Source organism: Muscardinus avellanarius, assembly GCF_963383645.1.
Source record: "Muscardinus avellanarius genome assembly, chromosome: 3".
Classification (NCBI taxonomy): domain Eukaryota; kingdom Metazoa; phylum Chordata; class Mammalia; order Rodentia; family Gliridae; genus Muscardinus; species Muscardinus avellanarius.
This window is the reverse complement of record NC_137788.1, coordinates 81,609,273-81,629,776: the sequence shown is the minus strand read 5'-3', so window position 1 is coordinate 81,629,776 and position 20,504 is coordinate 81,609,273. Positions and strand designations below refer to the sequence as shown.

General features: G+C 44.0%; 1 protein-coding gene across 1 annotated transcript in view; it reads left to right on the top strand.

Moving 5' to 3' along the window:
* The window catches only part of TGFBR3 (transforming growth factor beta receptor 3), a gene marked incomplete at both ends in the record, with an annotated part of 193,555 nt that overhangs the window by 139,818 nt on the left and 33,233 nt on the right, over nucleotides 1-20,504 (top strand). The window contains 7 exons of the mRNA XM_080691467.1: nucleotides 3,694-3,862; nucleotides 6,227-6,374; nucleotides 12,820-13,009; nucleotides 15,553-15,887; nucleotides 16,299-16,451; nucleotides 19,578-19,718; nucleotides 19,892-20,050. Of these exons, the coding sequence (XP_080547593.1) occupies nucleotides 3,694-3,862; nucleotides 6,227-6,374; nucleotides 12,820-13,009; nucleotides 15,553-15,887; nucleotides 16,299-16,451; nucleotides 19,578-19,718; nucleotides 19,892-20,050 (1,295 nt within the window). The remainder of the gene's footprint in view (nucleotides 1-3,693; nucleotides 3,863-6,226; nucleotides 6,375-12,819; nucleotides 13,010-15,552; nucleotides 15,888-16,298; nucleotides 16,452-19,577; nucleotides 19,719-19,891; nucleotides 20,051-20,504) is intronic.

Genomic DNA, 20,504 nt, shown 5'->3' with positions numbered 1-20,504 from the left:
CAGGGAAGAAAGGGTTACTGAATGCTCGACCTAAACTCTGTTTTGGAACCCGGATGCTTAAAAGTGTGTGAGACAGGTGCAGGGAAGGTTGACACTGTCTTCAACTCCGTGTGCTATGTGCAGAGGCCACATCGGGTGCTTTCCCATGCACTGCACTTAGCCCACAGTAACCCCAGGAGAGAGATGCTATTTCTACCACTTTACAGAAGGCTCAGTGGAGGATGAAGCGAACTTGCTCAGATTCACATCACCAGCAAGTGGCAAAGCCAGCTCTCAGCCCAGGCTCCTTGACTCTTGTGGCTGACGCATATTGCCTGCTGTTGTACTTTAAGTCTTAGCCCCAAAGGCACAACTTTACAATGGAAGTGGGCTGCAGGATGGAAAGTCTTGTCTAGTTGGGATGAGAGGAAGGGTTTTAGGTGAGAGGTGTAGATCTGTTACAAGGTTCTCATGGTAGCCAGGTAGATAATAATAGAGGTCAGGCCCCATTAAGCAAAATAAAAGATCTCCTTTAATAAAAGTTATAAGTCTGGGCGGATACTACATATTTCTGAAGCAGTAATGCTATGAATTTCTAGTAGCATAAAGAATGTTGATTGCCCCCCTTGAAATTTTTCAGAAAAAAAAAAATTGCTACAGTAACATTTAAAGTGCTGGCCCTGTTCCCTTGACAGTACATGAGTTTCCCTGCACAGCAGTCACCTGCCCTATGAGCTGGCGGTGAAGCTGCACACTGGGTAGGGGCAGTGAACTTACAAGACCTGGTGTCCAGTCCAGGAAAAACGGATTAACTTCTCAGTAACTCCCAGTTTACTCCTTTGGAGCCCCTGAAACCTGGCTGCAGCCATCAGCAGGGTCTAAGTCTCCGGCCCATGGGAGAGGAGCCACTGGAGAGCATGCGGCTCCTGGGGCAGGTCGGTGAGCCTCAGGCAGTCTTGTCCATTATCAGCCTGGGTCAGACTCCACCGAGCAGCCTCGGCACTTAGCTTCTCAGAACCCACCTGCCCCAAGCCCCCTTCTTCCCAGAGACCCCTGGCTGTGTGCTTCTTCTTGCTCAAACTCGGCTGTCCTCAGCGCGGGGCAGTGCTGGGAGCTTGCTAGAGATGCTGTTTCTTAGCCCCCACCCCCAGGCAGCCACCCCGGGGTCGGGATCAGCCGTGGGGCTTTTGGGGAACCCTCTGGGAGATCCCGAGACTCACTCACATCGAGAACTGCTCTGACCTGTCCATGAGGAGTAGAAAAATGGAATGTTGCTTCCGGTCCCAACTGGCCCTCATCAATGTGCCTCCAGCGTCACAGATTTACCACAGCCCCTCAGTTTCCACAGCAGGAAAGAGAGGCGTTTATACTACCTCCCAGGCTCATTCTTGCTTTCCAAGTGTGTCCTTCTGGGTCTCAAAGTCATGTGCCGACTTTTTCTTAAGCTGTAAACAAGCCATGTGATGCTTTCCTAACCTTAACCCTAACTCTAACCCAAAACTTGCCGGGCTTCTACCTGGGCATCCCCCCTTGTGGTTTTCTTTCTACTTGGCACTGGTGTAGGTTTCGATGCCAGGCACGCAGAAAGTCACTTGGCGAGGGAGGGCACATATGCAACAAAGAGTGATCAGCTTGTTCAGCTTAGTGACAATGGCATCTGGGACCGGGGCCCTTAATAACAGCCGCTTTGAATAATGAAACGTTTCCCAGTGGCCTCTCAACGTGGGTGAAATTCTTTGTCATTTGTCTCAAATCTCACATCATGTTTCTGAATTCAGGAAATGTGCACCACGTGCCTATTGCACACCAGGTACAAGCCAAGCGCACCTGGGTCTGGAAACACAGGCTGCAGTCCCAGGAGGGTCCTGGTGTCCTGAGTTCTCTGGCCCATACACATACCTTCTGATTCTCGATTAAATTTTAACACTGTCATCTCAATATCACTTTCCGTCCTGTGATCTGGGGGAGGTATCACAGGCTGCAGCTGCCCGGTGTGCATACCTCATCTGCACATCTGGCAAAACCCTCAGCAGATGTGGAGGAAGGCTGCTCTAGCAGCCCAGGGGAGGAGCCTTGGGCTCTTCTCTCCCGAGGGGGATGTTGGAAAAGTATGCAGAGTGGAAAGCCAGCGCTGTCTTGCAGAGGCCTTGCAAACTGCCATGGTCCTCTCTGCTGGCGCTGGTGCAGGGGATGGCGCAGGGGTTGGATCTAGGATTCTCAGCATGTGCCGTAGACTTTTAGCACAGGTGAGGTTGCACAGGCTTGGGGGGGGGGGGCAGCACCAACCCAAACTTGAAGTCTCCTGGGCCGATTCCTCACTCAGGGTGGTGGTAGGGAAGACTTTCCTGTGCACATGAACCCTGGCATCCCGTTCTTAAAATGAAAAAGGCAGAAATCTGTTTCCTTACAGTGCCAGGTCTCTGATTAATTGCCCCCTCTGAAAAGCTTGCTACCCCTAGAACTTCCTTGACACTGGTCCTAGCTGTCTTCTGGCCAGCAGTTTCTTTCAAGTTCTGTTGAAACATTTAGAGCACTGGATGGAAATCCCATCAAGCGCAGTGCTGTGCAGCTGGTGTACTGCTGAGGGAGCGTCTTCAGACCCTCTGTCTTTGCATTACTTTCCTGAGCGGAGGTGGTGAGCAGCCGTTGGCACAGCAATGTTTGTAAAAACATCCTGAAACCCCTAAGGCGCTATGTAAACATCGGTTGTCTGGGTCAAGATTAGGAAAAGGGCCAAAGCCTGCCCTCCCTGTTTTCCCCCCAGATTCATACCGTTATTCTTCAGGGTGTAAAATGTTGTGAGGAATAAATAGGAAGGAATGATTAATGCTTTATGTTGGACCAGAAAATTAATTAGAGGGCTGGTTCTCCTGTTAACTGAAATGATTCAGTGAGGATGCTGACTCTGAAATATCTATTGGATTTTTTTTTCCCCCCCGTGGGTCTGGGGATTGAACCCAGGGGCATTCTAACTCTGAGCTACACCCTCAGCCCTACTTTTTTATTCTTTATTTTTGAAATAGGGTCTCACTGAGTTGCAAAGGGCCTCACTAAATAGTAGCTGAGGCTGTCCACAAACCATGATCCTCTGGTCTCAGCCTCCCAAATGCTGGGATTACAAGCGTGTACCATCACGCCCAGCTTCCTATTGGATTTTCAGGTGGGAGATGCTTGGTAGACAGATGACAGTATGCATCCGCAGCTCAGAAAAGGAGTCATGGTCTGGGTTCAACCGGAAGCTGTGAGAACAACTGAGATTATCTAGGGAAAATAGGAGACCAAGTGGGATTGAGGGAGGAGCTGGGATTCTCAGCCTTGGCGCCCATTAGGATCAAGTACAGAGCTGTTCAGCTGCCTAGGCCCCACCTCAATGCTCTGAGTCAGGTTCTTCAGCATGGGGTCCTAATAGCTGGGATTCTGACGTGCACCTGGACTGAGGACCACTGCCAGGAAAGAGACTGAAACATAGGCCAGAGGACACAGGCTAGGACAAGAAAGGAGAGAATTTTGACAAAAAGGGCCACTGGTGTTGGTCAGTAGGAAGTTGCTGCGAAGGAGGCATTTCAGAGCAGGCTGAGGAGGTCGTGGACTGAGGCCCTTCCTTGGGCCTGCAGTTCCGTGTGTCATGCTGTTGCTCAGTCCTACTGGCACCCCTTGCCTGGTCACATGGAGCTCCGTGGTTTGACAGGTGGCTCTCTGCTTTCTTACTTTCAGATCAAGTGTTCCCTCCCACATGCAACATAGGGAAGAATTTTCTCTCCCTCAATTACCTTGCTGAGTACCTCCAGCCCAAAGCAGCGGAAGGTTGTGTGATGTCCAGCCAGCCCCAGGGCAAGGAAGTACACATCATCGAGCTAATCACCCCCAACTCGAACCCTTACAGGTGAGCACGGGCATTTGTCCTCTGAACTGAAAAGAGATGGAAGTAAAGATGGAGGTGCAGCCCTCCCTGTGCAGGAGGGAAGGAGCCCCCTCCCCATGCTTCTGGTGTGGTTCACAAAAGCTTTGAAGAGGCAGTAAAGGCACAGTGGTGCCAGGCATGGTGGTGCACACCTGTAATCCCAGCTGCTTCAGAGGATGAGGAGGGAGGATCACAGATTCAAGGCCAGTCTAAGGAATTTAGTGGGACCCTGTCTCAACATAAAAAATTAAAAGGGCCGGGAGTATAGCTCAGTAATAGAGTGCTTGCCTAGCATGTGTGAAGCCATGAGTTAAATCCCCAGCACAAAATTTAAAAGGCAAGCAATCAAGAAAAGCATAGTGGTATAGTTTATATTCTGTATCTATCTCTAGATGCTATATTGTATGCTCCAGAGGGGTTCTTAAATCCTGTTCTGAATTTTTAGGTATTAGTTATAAGACATAGTCATTCTTGCTCCTTCATGATCTCCTTTGACTGAGGTTGGCCCTGTTGAGGAAAATCACAAAATGTGCCTCATTAGCATAATTATTATTTTAATAACATTCTGAGTTTTATATGTTTTGGTGTGTGTGTGTGTGTGTGTGTGTGTGTGTGTGTGTATGTTGTCGTTGTTGTTGTTGTTGTTGTTGTCTCAGGCATTGAACCCAGGGGTAGAATGCCCACCCTAGCCCTATTTTATTTTATTTTTTAATTTTAAAACAGGATTTCACCAGGTACCAGGTACTTTGACCTTGAACCTATAATCTTCCTATCTGAGCCTCCTAAAACCTGAGATTATAGGCATACACCACCACGCCTGGCTAGTAACATTCTGTTTTTAATAAAGTTCTGTTCACAGTGTCCGGAGATTGCTGAATGCACTCAGAACTATCTGCTTTAAAGCTCTGTGTGTTGTGTTTGGGCAAAGTAGGGTGTGTGTGTTGGGGAAGCGGCTCTTCATGGAGATCTCCCAAGGTGTACTAGACCCAGCTTACCTCTCTCTTGTCTAATTTTCCTCTCTCACTCTCCTGACTTCCTACCCCTAGACCAGAAATTTGATATTCCATATGAGAAGAATTAGATAATTTTAAAAGAAATAAAAGGAAAAAGCAATTCCTTCTCCCACTTTAGTCTCTATTTCATGTGGGGTAGTGACTTAAAATTACACCGTGAAGAAGCCAGGTGTGGTGGCATACACCTGTGATCCCAGTACCTGGGAGGCTGAGGCAGGAAGACTGAAGATTTGAGTCAGCTTTAGCAACTTAGCAAGACCTTGTTTTCCAACAAAAAATAAAAAAATATAGCTCAGAGATAAATGCCCCTGGGTTCAATCCCCACTACAAAAATATATTTTTATATTATAAAAAGATTTCAAAGATAAAATTATAATCGAGCTTTATTTCAAAAGCGAGTAACTTACAAATCAGTTTTGGTAAGAGTTCATTCTGTCCCACATGAAGAATTTTGTGGAAAATTAAAAAAAGAAATGGGAATACAAGAAATCTGGCAAATGCGCTCAGATATTGAGCCTGGGGCTTCATTTGAGTACACCCTGCACTTTATACTTTACAAGTGTGTAAAACCAAGAGAGACATAAATTTAGAATGACAGGGATGTTATTGTTTAGTAAAAAAAAAAAATTCTTTTTTATACTGAATTCTTAGAAGTTTGGGTTGAATTCATCAATTTTCCAGCAACCACTTGGTTGACCATCTGTTTTCTTTATTTTAATAATTGTATATCCAGAAGTTTGAGAAAGCAAACACAGATAGGATTCTTTAACAGTTGCTAATAGCGTAAGCAAAACTTACATAAGTCAAGACACTCTCAGGCCTTTTGCCTCTTCTTTTGTTCTGAAGTTTCCTAGTGCTTTCACTAGCAGGCCTCCCTCCTCTCTGCCACCAGCCACCCCCCTCACCAAACTGCCACCCACTTCCAGTTTTGAAGAACTCTGAGCATCCAGCTAGTTGGAAAGTTACACACCGAAGGTGCTGGGCGTTGAGAAAGCAACAATCCTGCTTCAGAAGTAAACTCCTTGGGTTCCTTCAAGTTCATTTCAAACAGTGGCTGCTTTAAGTAACCACTTTCCCCTCACCCCCCCCCCCCAAATAAAGAAGAGAAAACCTTGAGTGGCTAATTTTCAGCCCACATGTGTTTCTATTGTTATGTAAAATGGCTTTGTTATGCGTGAAATAGCAATCTGTTTTGCACATGTCATTTGCCTGGGATCCACTCCAGCTTCTTAATCAACTGGCCAGACACTGGAAACGCGAAGCCTTGGAAGAGAGGAGAGAGCTGCAGCTTCCTGGCCTTGCGGTCCTAACTTTGCCTTTGTTTTCCACTCAGTGCTTTCCAGGTGGACATAATAGTTGACATCAGACCTTCTCGCGAGGATCCTGAGGTGGTCAAAAATCTCGTCCTGATCTTGAAGTGCAAAAAGTCTGTCAACTGGGTGATCAAATCTTTCGATGTTAAGGGAAACCTGAAAGTTATTGTAAGTTGGCCATGCATTTCTTTGCTTTGGTGAATGACGGTAGTTTAAATCCTGCTTATGAGTGCTATTTTTGTAAATGTTTTGCCTCCTTGGACTCTCTAAGCTCTCTCAAGTTGTTATTATTATTATTATTATTATTATTATTATTATTATTAATTATTATTATTATTTCGCAAAATAGGCTACTCCTTGACTTCTTCTGTCAAGTGTGGTGGCCAAAATGTGGCCTCTGGGAACAAGATAGGCTGAGAATTGAATCCTGCCCTTTTTTTTTTTTTTTTTTTTTGCGGTATTGGGGAAGGAACCCAGGAGCATTTTACCTCCAAGCTGCAACCCCAGCCCTATTTTTTATTCTTTATTTTGAAACAGGGTCTCACTGAGTTGCAAAGGGCCTCAGTAGTAGCTGAGGCTGTCCGCAAACCATGATCCTCCTGTCTCAGCCTCGCAAAAGCTGGGTTTACAAACGTGTGCCACCACGCCCAGCTGAATCCTGCCTCTTTACAGACTGTGACCTTGGACAGGCCCTTTAGCCTTTCTGAGCCTCCCCTTGCTTACCTGTGAAATTTCTGAAATGTGTTAGTGTGCGTCCCAGTCATAGTGAGTGTAAAATAAGAAACACAGCCTTTCATGGTTGAATGTCTTGTAAGGGCCTCAGTGTCATACCCTGAATATCAGCTCTTACTTTGGGGTTAGGTGCTGAAGAAAGCTATGGGCAATTACACTGACCCCGGCTCACATCATAAACTTTTTTCTTTTAGTTAAATATGTAGTATTGGCATAAATTTTTGTTTGTTTCTAACTTAGGAGTCAAATAGTGGTGGATGAGCCAAGAACCTGTGAGCATGTGCTGGCCTGACCCTTAAGCATCCTAATTCACATAGGGCGTGTGTGCCCTTTAGATCTTTAGTGCGATGGCGTGATAGGAAGCAACAGCTCGTTTCCTGAAAAGTTGAACATTGAAGTCCTGGCGAAATAAATCTTATCCTAGATATGCTTAGGGAGTGACTATTTGGCACAATATTGGAGTAAATTATATTAAAAATTAAAGAGACAGGTGTGGCGGTGCATGCCTGTAATCCCAGTACTTGGGAGGCTGAGACAGGAGGATCTGAGGTTCAAAACCAGCTTCAGTAACTTAGACCCTGTTTCCACATAAAAAAATAAAAATATTGGCTAGGGGTGTAACTGGGAGATAGAATGCCCCTAGGTTCAAGGTTCAATCTCTAGCACGAGAGAAAGAGAGAGAGAGAGAGAGAGAGAGAGAGAGAGAGAGAGAGAGAGAGAGAGAAAGGAAGATCCGTTCCCATTTTTTACTCCTTAGCTTCTCTTTGGTAGGCATTAGAGTTTATACATTGTCTTTTTTAAAAAGTTGATCACTTTCTCTCTCCCGTTGGGCTGGCTCCTGTGTTTTCAGTGCTTGGGGAGAGGATTGCCTCGGGTTTTGGTGTTGTTCCTTCAAGCATGGCGCCTTCTGTGTGCTCAGCAGCACCAACAACCCCCTAGGCAACATCGTGAACACATACCGACCGGCGGCAATGGGCAGAGCTGAGAGCACACATGACTTAATTTGAAAGTAGTCATGTCTGGTTCCTGTGAGTCTTAAATTTTTTTTCTAAGCTTTGAGAGAGTTCTACTGACCCATCAGGTGTGTAGTGGTGATGCGTTAATCTGGTGTCACACATGAAGCCCAGCTTGATTTTTCTGAAGTCACAGCTATTTTGATTTCCTTGCCTGGTGCGGCATGAGGGTTGTTGATGACCTGGGATGTCTGCTGCTTTTGCTCCCTGGCACACCAACCAAATGTTTTTAATTTCAGAATAACAAAAACAGGAAAGGGAATCATGCTTTGAAAGGCAGAAAACATACGGTACATTTTAATTCCCTGCCGGAGTCCTTGTGTAAATATTCCTTCAGCCCTGACCCTTCAATGGCTCTTTCTCTCCTTGAGTATGTGTGCCTGGTGCATGGCAGCTCTGGAGTTCACTCCCAATGTCCCCATCTCTCATATGAATCAGAAAGGCCAGAAACGCGATTGCTCACCCCAAGCGAGATCTGTTTATATTCTTCTCCCTGGCTGTACTCCTACTCCAGGCCGATTCTGGACAATGCATGACAACATTACTAAACAATTAGGTAATGTTTCATGGTGTTCTCTTCTCTCCTCCCAGTCAGTTTCATGCTGTGTGATTTCCTAACTCCAGTCTCAAACATGAATCCTGACTATGCTGCAGTCTGAAGGTTCCTGCTAAGACAAAATTTGGATCGCTGCTCAGAAAGAGAGAGGAGATTCTTAGAGACCTTGTCCTTAGTCTTTCCTATAGAGATAGCTTGGTGGAGTGGAAGGAATCCCAGCTCAGGGACAGGGCTAGATTCAAGTCTCATCTCTAATTGTCATTCTTCCCACAGACGCTGGGCAGTGTGGTTGAGTCTGTTTACCCACCTGTGAAATGGGTATGGGGATTGCATTCACCTTGTGCACCGTGGCTAAGTTTGCTCATTGGTTTGTTCACTCATTATTCATTCAGCAAGTATTTGTTAAGGGCCTGCAGGATATTTCCTCTGAAGCAAAGAGCACACTGCCTGCACAGAGCGAATTCTTAGCTTCCTATGCAACTCAACCTAGGAATTTCAGGTTCTCCGCTAACCAAGGAGTAGCAATACCATTCTCCTTATATTTTAGAGGACAGTTAGATAATATATGTAAAGCCCCTATCACAGTATACGGCATAAAAAGGGGTTCATTTTCCTTCTATAAGTATTTTCTTTAAAAGTTTGTTTGTAAGTTGGGCACTGTGGCACAAATCTCTCATCTCAGTATTTGGGAGGTTGAGATAGGAGGATCGCAGGTTCCAGGCCAGCAATTTAGTTAGACCCTGTTAAAAAATAAAACTAAAATAGAACTGGGGGTATAGCTCAGGGATAGAATGCCCCTGGGTTCAATCTTTAGTAAACCCCCCCCCCCACACTAAGTGTCTGTAGGAGCAAAGAGGGTACCTCTTTAAACAAGGCAAAAACAATGAAAAATGGATACTAATGGAACCTTCATGAACTCAATAAATCAGTGAAGCTAGCCAGGTGTGGTGGCTCATGCCTGTAATACCAGTACTTGGGAGGCTGAGACAGGAGGATCGTAGGTTAGATGCCAGCCTCAGCAACTTAGCAAGACCTGTATCAAAATAAAAAAGAAAAAGGGCTGGGGGTGTAGCTCAAAGGTAGAATACTCCTAGGTTCAATCCTCAGTACTAAAACACACACACACACACACACACACACACACACACACACACAACCTCAATAGGGTAAACTTTAAAAAGCGAACATTAAACATGGAAAGCTCGTGCTTGTGTCTGTTGGAAGTGGAGCCTGGGCAGAGTGCACCCTCCAGGTTGTAAACTGGTCAGTCAGAAAGAGATGCAGAGGGCTGTGTGGGTTTCGGATGGGAATACTGGAAGTCTCCGCATCCCCAAGTCCAGCTATGGCTCTTTCCTGGGGTCCCCTGGGGAACCCAGAAAAATCACTCCTATAGCAGGAAGAATCCCAGTACATTAAAAAACAAAAACAATACAATGGAGGAAACTTAGTAGAAATGTCTTCCTGTACTGTTTCATGTGGCTCAGGACTTCCAGATTAGTGATGGCCAGCTTTGTTTTAGGAAAGACATTTTAAAAAATCTGAATTTTAAAAAAGTGAGAATATGCATCCTACCGTTGGGTTGGATGACTTTCCTCACTCCCTCCTTCCCCTGTCAGTGCTAATGGAGATACGGTGTGGGGGTGAGGGGAGGGGAGCACTTAGTCTCTACCTAGCTTATCACCTTTTTCTAAGGTGGAGCTGGGAGAGATGGTGATAGTGTTTGGAGATCCCTTTGGGGTTTTTTTTTGTTTGTTTTTTTGTTTTTGTTTTTGTTTTGCGGGTCTGGGGATGGAACCCGGGGGCATTTGACCTCCAAGCTACACCCTCTGCCCTATTTTTTATTCTTTATTTTGAAACAGGGTCTCACTAAGTTGCAGGTGGCCTCACTAAGTAGCTGAAGCTGTCCGCGAACCACGATCCTCCAGTCTCAGCCTCCCGAATGCTGGGATTACAAGCGTGCGCCAGCACACCCGGCTTGGAGACCCCTTTGAATACCCTGATTTGGAGTAGCTCCATTAAGGTTGGGAAAAAAAAGCACAGGGCCTCCCAGAAATACAGACAGAGTGAGGAATTTGCTGGACACTGAGAACCAGCTTGCCTGCCATTGTGTCAAGCCTTGCTGCTTTACAAATGTGGTAGCTGTCTAGCCTTTTACGTTCCCAGCCATAACTGATGTGAAGTGTACTGACAGCTCCCAGGTTTAACATGGAAAGGTGTAAACAGATCGTTGCAAAAGAATAGGTGGCGGTTAGGGTGAGAGCATTCTGAAAACGTATATTTTTTCAGCTGTCCAACATGAAAGACCAGGGCAGATGAGGCCAAACAAGTGTGGTTTAGGCCAAAGTTATGATTCCCACCAATGAAAGAGACATGTTGCTGAAACAGTGTGCACGCCCATAATCCTAGTACTTGGGAGGATGAGAAAGAAGGATCATAGGTTCAAGACCAGCCTCAGCCACTTAGCAAGGACCTCAGCAACATAGTGAGATCCTATTTCAAAATAAAAAATTAAAAAGGGTTGATATGTAGCTCAGAGGTAGAATGTCCTTGGGTTCCATTCCAGTGCCAAAAAAAAAAAAAAAAAAAAAAAAAAAAAATCAAGAGGACAGGCTGCTTTGAAAGCCTGGAAGGAGCTGAGCCTAAGAAACTTCTGTTGACTAAATGAGTAAAAAGAACAAATAGGATCCTTCTTGACATCGTTTTCATTTTCCTTCTCTTTCTTGTCTCCTTCTTTTCTTTCCTCTCTCTCCTCCCTCTACCTCCTTCTTCTTTCCCTTTCTTCTTGCTTTTTAACCCTGTTTTCCCTTAAGGAGTTTTCTCTAAACAGAGTAAAAGCTAAATTATTGTGGATCTGTGAAACTAAGTTTATAAATGCTGCAGAACTCGGTTAAAATTCCAGTGGGTCCCTTTATGTGCAGTGATTGTAACGGGTCAGTTTGGCACTTTCTCCTCAGATAAGCACTTGGGGTCATAGAAAAGAAGACTGGGTAAGATCCTTTAAGCTTGAGATCCTGTTGAAATATATGTGTTCTCAGCCAATCTCCCACAACCAGAGAGGCCAAGAGAGCTTAGAGCCTGTGAATCTCTTAGGGTTTTACAGTGGGAAAGGATTAATATTTTGTCATGTCAGGAACAAACAGAATGGGAAACAAATGAGGAATTTAGAAAAAATGCTTCATGTATGCAGGAGAAAATCATTGGGCATGGAAATTAAAGAGATTTTTATTCAGCATGAAAATGGCATAATCTGCAGGCTGGAAGGGCTTTCCTGCCCTGTTGGTGCAGTTGTTAAAAATGTGTCTTCCCGCTGGGTCCCCTCTGAAGCCCTCAGCTCTCTTGCCCTCTGGCCAGGTCACTACTACAGGAGCCAGCCAGTGACATGACATTTACTTTCTATGTCGTAATTGCTCAGACACGATTTATGTCTATCATTTTAGTTTTGTAACTGATCACTCAGTAGAAGCTTGTTTTATGGCCTCTTTGTATTACTGGATGAAATATTGATAACTTAGAGGGATGATAAGCTTAACTAATTAGTATTTAGAACTTAAAATATGTAAACATACTCAGTTAATAAAACTGGCAAATGAATACAATTTCAAGATTGTTATAAGCTATAGATGAAATAAGAACACTGGCTGATTCCCCATGTGGAAATTAACAGTTTATGAAGTTGAGAAAGTTTCCACACTCAAGTCGCTAGCATGTGCCACCTTCATTTAAACCTATAAGGAATATAAGCACAGACGTTTTGGAGCAACGTGACATGAACATCTGAATGCTTTGTAGATCATTTAAAAAATAAAAATGAAAAAGAAAAGTTTGGTATATATATTTGATATTATATTTTAAACATTGGCTTGGGGATGTAGCTCAAGGGTAGAGTGATTGCCTAGCATGCCTGAGGCTCTGGGTTCCACACCCAACACTGTAAATAGTAATAATATGATACAATAATTATAGTAACATAATACTAATTATTATTGTTACAAAAGTAATGTAAAAATTAAATTAGCTCTCTGGTAACAAATTAGGTACACTTAATTTGTAGCTACTTAGCTGTTGGATTATTTTTTTCATCAACATAAGCATTCCAAACAGTGTGATCAAACAGTATGAACAGAAGTCTCTTAATCTGCTATTAAAGATTTTCCTATCAGTGTTCTTAGCCCAAGGAAAAGAGAGATCAAAAGAACAAATAATCCCTCATACACAATATAGAATGTTTGTTTTATTCTTTTATTATACAATTATTTAAAGCACTGTTTAATTTTAATTTCACCCATGAGTGAAACTTTATGGTTATCTCTAGGCTCCCAACAGCATCAGCTTTGGGAAAGAGAGTGAGAAATCAATGACAATGACCAAGTCAGTAAGAGACGACGTCCCTTCCACCCAAGAGAATCTGGTGAAGTGGGCTTTGGACAATGGCTATAGCCCAGTAACATCATATACGGTGGCTCCTGTGGCTAATAGATTTCATCTTAGGCTTGAAAACAACGGTAAGTGTGATTTTTATCGTGGTGGTTGTTTATTTAAAAAAAAAATCCTCCAAATGAATCTTTCAAGTGAGAGACTCTCATTTCAGCTTGAATGGTGCTGTTTTTCTGTTGCACATTTTAATAATTTCTTTGAATACTTTCTACCACAAGACCTTAAACTGTCTAGACTTGCGTTAGATTCTTTTGATGAAACTGTAATACAGATTTGCATGCAATAGAATTGATTGCGTGTTGGAGAATGTTATTGTAGACCATCTACATTATGATTACAGTAAGAATCAGTGAGAGCCTGGGTTCTCAGAGTCACCTAATGACCATGCATAGCTGAGAATACAGAGGGACTGCAGAAAAGAAGTCTATGGTCAGAGACTATAGCTTATAGGAAAATATTCATGAGGACTCATACTTGGGTTTTCTTACCCAGTGGGAAGGCCAGAATTGTCACCCCAATTTGATGGAGCAGAGAGCAGAGGATCAACAAGTTCTTGAGGGTTTCCAGAGACTTATAGCTAGCATGATTCAAGCCCTCAGTTTTCTGATCCCCGTGCCTGCTCCTCACCCTGTGGTGCCTCTGCGGAGTGCAGCTGGTGGGATGAAGGCCACGGGAATCAAATCCTTGGCTCTGCCATCTGTGCACTGTTTGGGAGAAAGCTGCTTCCCCAGTTAGCCTCAGATTCCTCTTTAGCAATCCAGGGGAAATAATAGCGCCTACCTTACAAGGTTGTTAGGAAGATTTTTTTTTTTTTTATTAACGTACAAGTTAAGAACTCTCCAAAGCTGTGGCTTCTTTTGGATTTGATTAGCTGTAGCATACAGAATCCTTTCTGAAAGGATTATATAGGAGAGTTTATGTCCATGGTCATCATCACAACCAACCTCCGCCGAGACGGATTTGACCTCAATCATTTATTGGTTGGCTTAGATAGTAGTAGAGAATATCGGGAAAGTTACCGTTTTTTTCTTTAAATTGTTGACAATATGACAGAATATTGAATATTACTTGTATGGAAATGCTGCTTCCTCTGAAGGAATAATGAGCCTAAGCAGCTTTTTCTTTTCTCTCCTTAGGGACTGCATTGTAGGCCAGAGTCCCCACATACCTTTTAGAGTTTGGCAGTCAAACAGGTGGTAGTAAAATCATTTAAAAATACAACAGTGTTTTGGCTTGAGGTGTATCTCAGTGGAAGAGTACTTGCCTAGCATGCTCAAGGCCCTGGGTTCAATCCCCAACATTGCAAATAAATAAATAAATATAAAAATAAATATAAAAATACCAATACTGTTTTAAAAAAAACTTTTGAGAAACCATTTAGAAAATTTCTAGATTCAGCCGGGTGTGGTGGTGCATGCTTGTAATCCCAGTACTTGGGAGGCTGAGACAGGAGGATGGCAGGTTTGTGACCAGCCTCAGCTACTTAGTGAGGCCTTCTGAAACTTAGTGAGACCTTCTTTCAAAATAAAGAATAAAAAATAGGGCTGGGGTTGTAGCTCGGAGGTAGAATGTCCCTGGGTTCCATCCCCAATACAGCTAAAAACCAACCAACAAATGTCAACAACAACAAAAACCCTCTAGACTCAAATGAAGCAAAAATGGCATTTGAATGGAATAATATTGCCCCACATAACTTACTCTAGTTACATACTTGTTAAAAATTGGTAGGGACTTAGAATTTTTCTACCACAGTGCATCTCAATCTTGGCTGCACATTGCAATTGCAATAGGGAGATTAAAACATTAATGATTGTGTTCAGCCCTAGCGAGCCTGAGTTTTGATTGGCTTGGAGTGTAACCTGGACACCGGGATTTTTTTTTCTAAAGCTCCAAAAGTGTTTTTTGGGTGGGACTGGAGATTGAACCCAGGGGCATTCTACCTTCAGCACACCCCTCCCCCAGCCCCTTTTGTTTTGAACCAAGGTCTTGGTAAGTTGCTGAGACTGGCCTGGAACCTGCAGTCCTCCTGTCTCAGCCTCTCAAGTACTGGGAACACAGTCATACACCACCAGGCTCAGCAAAGCTCCGAAAGTAATTTTAATGCACAGCTGAAGTTGAAGACCAGCACTATGACCCAAGCCTTTCATTTTTAAAAATGGGAAACTGAGCCAGGCGTGGTGGCGCACGCTTGTAATCCCAGCATTCAGGAGGCTGAGGCAGGAGGATGGTGGTCCACGGCCAGCCTTAGCTACTTAGTGAGGCCCCCACAACTCAGAGACCCTGTTTCAAAATAAAGAATAAAATATAGGGCTGGGGGTAGCTCAGAGGTAGAATGCCCCTGGGTTCCATCCCCAATACTGCAAAAAAAAAGGGAAAAAAAATGGGAAACCGAGACACGGAAAGAAGTAAGCCACTTGCCCAAAGCCACTTAGCTAATTAGACACCAAGACTAGAATTCAGGCTGCTCGACTCCGAATCACTTTTTTACATGGTTTGTTAGACATAGGGTGACAGACACCTGCCCGTTCGCTGCTAATTTCTCCTGTTCTGCCTCTACCAATGACTGTGGAATCGCACACCAATGATGCTTGACCTTCTTCTGTCACCACAGAGGAGATGAGAGATGAAGAAGTGCATACGATTCCTCCTGAGCTCCGGATCCTGCTAAATCCCGGCTCCCTGCCTGGCCCAGAGAACCCGCCCTTCCGGGGAGGAGGAGGCCAAGCCGGAGGGCTCCCCTTTCCTTTCCCGGATATCTCCAGGAGAGGCTGGAAGGAAGGGGGAGAAGATAGGATCCGCCATCCGAAGGACTCTGTCATCCCCAGCCTACAACTGTTTCCTGGCCCCAGAGAGCCGGAAGAGGCTCAAGGGAGCGTGGACGTTGCCCTGTCGGTCAGATGTGACAGTGAAAAGATGGTCGTGGCTATAGAAAAAGACTCTGTGCAGGTCCGCTCAGCCTCTCAAAGGAGAGGCCATCTCCTTCCCAGTCTGGCCCCAGTCTGTTCATTATCTCCCTCTCGCCCTTTCACTCTTGAGCTCGGGAGGCTTGCTCCTGTGTTCTCGGTGGGGTTGGATGAGTCCACTTCCTCTTGGCTGCCATTCTCACTTGGTTCCTGTTGTTCTCGGTGAGGGGATTCCAGATTTTCACGCGTCAATATTTTGCTACCGAATCTGTCAGGCCAACGAACACAGTCGTTGGGTCTGTTGACAGGTAGCCGCCTGGGAAGAGGCATGTAGGGGCTGGGGACAATGCAATCCTCCACAGGCCTTTACTTAGAAGACCCCCGTGTGTGTTAACTGTGTGCCGCAGAACTGCCTCTGAGCCCCCCGTTATGTCTTTAATGGCTGTCATTTCAGGCCAGCAGCCACTCAGGGGTGGAGGTCACCCTGCTGGATCCTGCCTGCAAGGCCAAGGTGAATGACACCCATTTCATTTTGGAGTCTCCCCTGAATGGCTGCAGAACTCGGCACCGGCAGTCCACCACGGATGGCACGGTTTACTATAACTCGGTGAGTGTTCTGCAAAACCAAGCTTTGCCCTCTGCCAAAGCCTTGCTGGTGCTACTTTACAACTAATCTCAACATTTCTATGAATGTGAGGAGGGGCCTGCACATAAAGCCAGGTATCAGTTCTCAGCAAAGTGCAATGCACTTTGACCTTGAACACTTGTGTTTTCTTTGCTTTTTTGGTGAGTCTCTGGGAGTGGGAAGGCCCTGTTTTCTCAGCTGGAGTTGCAGTGATCTCACTCACTCCCTCTTTCTATCTCCTGAGGGCAAAGGGTTCACTGGCAAGTGATCGTGACTTCTCTCAATGGCCGAGCTGCAGGGTCAAGTGCCCTGGTCCTACCAGGGATAAAACTCAGGGCCTTGGACTGTGAGTGAATAGCTCTGACCAGGTGCATGGTCCCTCAGCCACCACTGCATCAACACAGAAAGAGATGTTAAAATCTGAAAACAACATTCAAGGAATTACTAAGCCAGCCTGTGTCTGTCTGTCTGTCTGTCTGTCTGTCTCTCTCTCTCTCTCTCTCTGCCTCTGTGAAAGACACTAAGTTGAAGAGAATCTCCTACTTTTGAAGACACATGGAGGAAGATCCCACAGATTCCCCCAATGATAATCTGTGTCAATAGCTAAACTTCTCCTTCCAGAAATCTTTCCTGTCTGTTGATCTAAGTTTTTTCTCTTCAGATTAAACCTGTCCTCTTAGAGACAGAAACTGGGCAGTAAAGATGAAAAGAATTTGCAACATAAAGCCAGGCACAGTGATACATGCCTCTGCTCTCTGTACTTGAGAGGCTCAGGCAGGAGAATCATAGATTTGAGGCCAAGCTTAACAACTTAGGGAGATCCTATTTCAAAATTTCAAAATAAAGAAGGCTGAGAGTGTAACCCAGAGGTAGAATGCCCCTGGGTTCAATTCCCAGTACAAAAAAAAAAAAAAGAATATGAAACATGAAATCTCATAGAAGAACTTCAAAGTGCTAATTTTTGAGTCTGGATTATACTTTTGATGGTAAAAAAAAAAAAAAAAAAAGGCTTCAAGGTTTCCATGTCTGCCTTTGACACAATGTGTGTCTATGCTCTTAGCAACTACTCCAGCGTTGACAGGGGATGGGGTGGCTGCGGCTGCTGGTTCTTGCCACTGCCTGTCAACAGATAAACGACTCAGTCCAGGGGAGAGGCTGGAGATGAGGTGCTCCTGTCAGTGGCTCGGGTGGGAGTGGCTCTCCTGTGGGCCCAGGTTTATTGTTCCTCAGAGAACCTCAGGAGACTGGAGCTGGAAAAATCCCTCAGATGATCTCATTCCATTTCCTCATTTCACAGGTGAGGGAATTGTACTGGGGAGTTAAGACTTGCTTAGATCTAAGGGACTCGTTCATGGATGAGCGAGGACCGAACCCAGCTTCCTGATTGCTGGTCCACTGATCTGTCCTCAACACCAGGCCAGCCTAGCACCCAAATAACTCACTTATTAACCTTGGCTTCCTGCTGATGTTAACACTCATTTTCTTGGAATTATCCATTTTCTCCTATTAGAATGAATGTCATATCAGACTGCTACATTTGGCTTTGCCATTTTAAAACTGGTGTCCAAGTTGACACCAATAAAGTGATAATCTGCCTGTTAACCTGTCTGTTAAGAAAAAAGAAGTATCAGTTCCTTCAGCAGAGAAGGAACATACTGTGATTCTATAAAATACCTTCTTTTTCAGATTTTTTAAAATTTTTATTGTGATGTCCTGTGGGTTTCTTCAGTTACGTAGATACTTTCTTTTCAGGAGCTGATAAAGAAGAAAGAGGCCATTTTTCTTCATTTTCTTCCCATTCTGTTTCCTTCAATGAATATTTTAACTGTTGGTTCCAACCATAACTGTTTGTAATAATGTTATTATATATTTTTTGTTTTGTATCATGTTCAGAATCCAAGCATATGAGACAGAAAGAAATTAGGATTTTGTGTGTGAAGTCATGGTCCTTAGGTGATCTTTTTTGGGGGGGGGTACTGGGGATGGAACCCAGGGGCATTCTATCTCTGAGCTATATCCCTAGACCTATTTTATTCCTTATTTGGAAACAGGGTCTCACTGACTTGTGGAGGGCCTCACTAAGTACCTGTGGCTGGCCTTGAACTTGTGATCCTCCTGTCTCAGCCTTCCAAGTACTGAGATTACAAGCATGTTCCACCACACCTGGCTTTTTTTTTTTTTCTCTATCTTTTTTAGAACTAACCCAGGCACAATAATTTCAAAAAATGTTAAGATATATTGTTCTAGACTAGACCATATTATTTTTGTTCATTTATATACCACACAGAAAGATATGGGGAAAGAAATAAGCAAAGTGTAGTATAAGAGAAAAGATGAGGTGGTTGACTCCATTGTAAACATTGGGCCCTTTGCTTCTGACTCAAACTACAAATTTTTAATCCTACAAATAATAAAAGCTCCTTGGAATAGCCAATTCTTGGTATTTCTTAGAGTTTTTTCTTTTCTTTTTAGCAAAAAGACCTACAAGGAGAAGCCAGTTACAATATAGAAAAGCCTGCTGACAACCCCAATCAGCTCCATTTGTGTCTAGAATTTTCCTACTCTTTAAAACAATGTATAAGCCAGGCATGGTGGTGCACGCTTGTAATCCCGGCATTTGGGAGACTGAGACCAGAGGATCATGGTTCGCGGACAGCCTCAGCTACTTAGTGAGGCCCTCTGTAACTTAGTGAGACCCTGTTTCAAAATAAAGAATAAAAAATAGAGCAGGAGGATGTAGCTTGGAGGTCGAATGCCCCTGGGTTCCACCCCCAGACCCGCAAAAAAAAAAAAAAAAAAAAGTATAATTATTCAGTGTAGTTGTAAAATGAATCTGTGTTTTTCACAGGACACAATACAGATTTTAAATCAGATCTTAATTTGAGCCTGCAGTGGGCTTCTCCTTATTCTTTATTGCTTTGAAGATGAAATCCTAAAAAGCTGGGAGATTTTGTTTGTTTGGTTAGTTGGTTGGTTGGTTTTTGTATTAAAGTTTTTAAATTTACATCTGAATGGTTGGTTACATGGGTGTTTGCAGGAAGGAGAATCAAATATGTGTGGTTATAATAGTTTTGTTATAATAGCTGTACTTTTTTTTTCGCCTTTTAGATTGTGATAAAGGCTCCATCCTCTCTGGACAGTAGTGGTTGGCCGGATGGTTATGAAGATTTGGAATCAGGTGATAATGGGTTTCTAGGAGATATGGATGAAGGAGATGCTTCCCTCTTCAGCCGAACTGAAATTGTGGTGGTACGTGTTGGCTTTAGTAGGCAGCTTCTGGAGAATGTTTTCCACTTGATTGGCTTCTACTGGGGACAATCAGAAAATAAAGTTGTATGTTAAAGGTCAGCTCTTATAAAGCTACGAGGCCTTCATCCCTCATGTGATTGTAATTTATCTCTATTTCTTTGGTTTTGTTCCAGTTTAATTGCAGCTTACGGCAGCAGGGGAATCCCAAAAGCTTCCAGGACCAGACCAACAGAAACGTCTCCTTAAACCTGGAGCTGTACAACACTGACCTTTTTATAGCACCTGTCCAGGGGATCTTACCAGTGTCAGAGAATGGATATGTCTATGTTGAGGTGAGACGTGAATGTTATCCTTGGGTTTCTGGCTTAGTGCTGAGTCGTAGTTCATGGGACATTTGCTAAAATACCCTTTGCGGGCCTCTTCCTGTACCTACTCATTCCCCTAACCAGCTCTGGGTGAGGGTTTGACTCAAATAATACTTTTGGGTTACTTCCTGACCAAAGCGGGACATTTCAGGATTAGTATACCATACTAAATTGGGAGGGGGCTTTGTAAGAAGATGAATGTTAAAAAGGTGTGTATGTTGGACGGGGACAGAGTGTGAATTCTAATAAAATTCTGTGCTTGTTTGAACCTTAGCATATTTGGTCAGTGGTTGTAGTGTTGCTTAGTTAGCCATGAATTATTTCAAAGCACTCATATATTATCATTTAAATTGCATCAGTTTTAAGTGAAATGCTGTGTGCCGCCATATCTCATGAAAATATTTTTTCTAAGTCATTATTT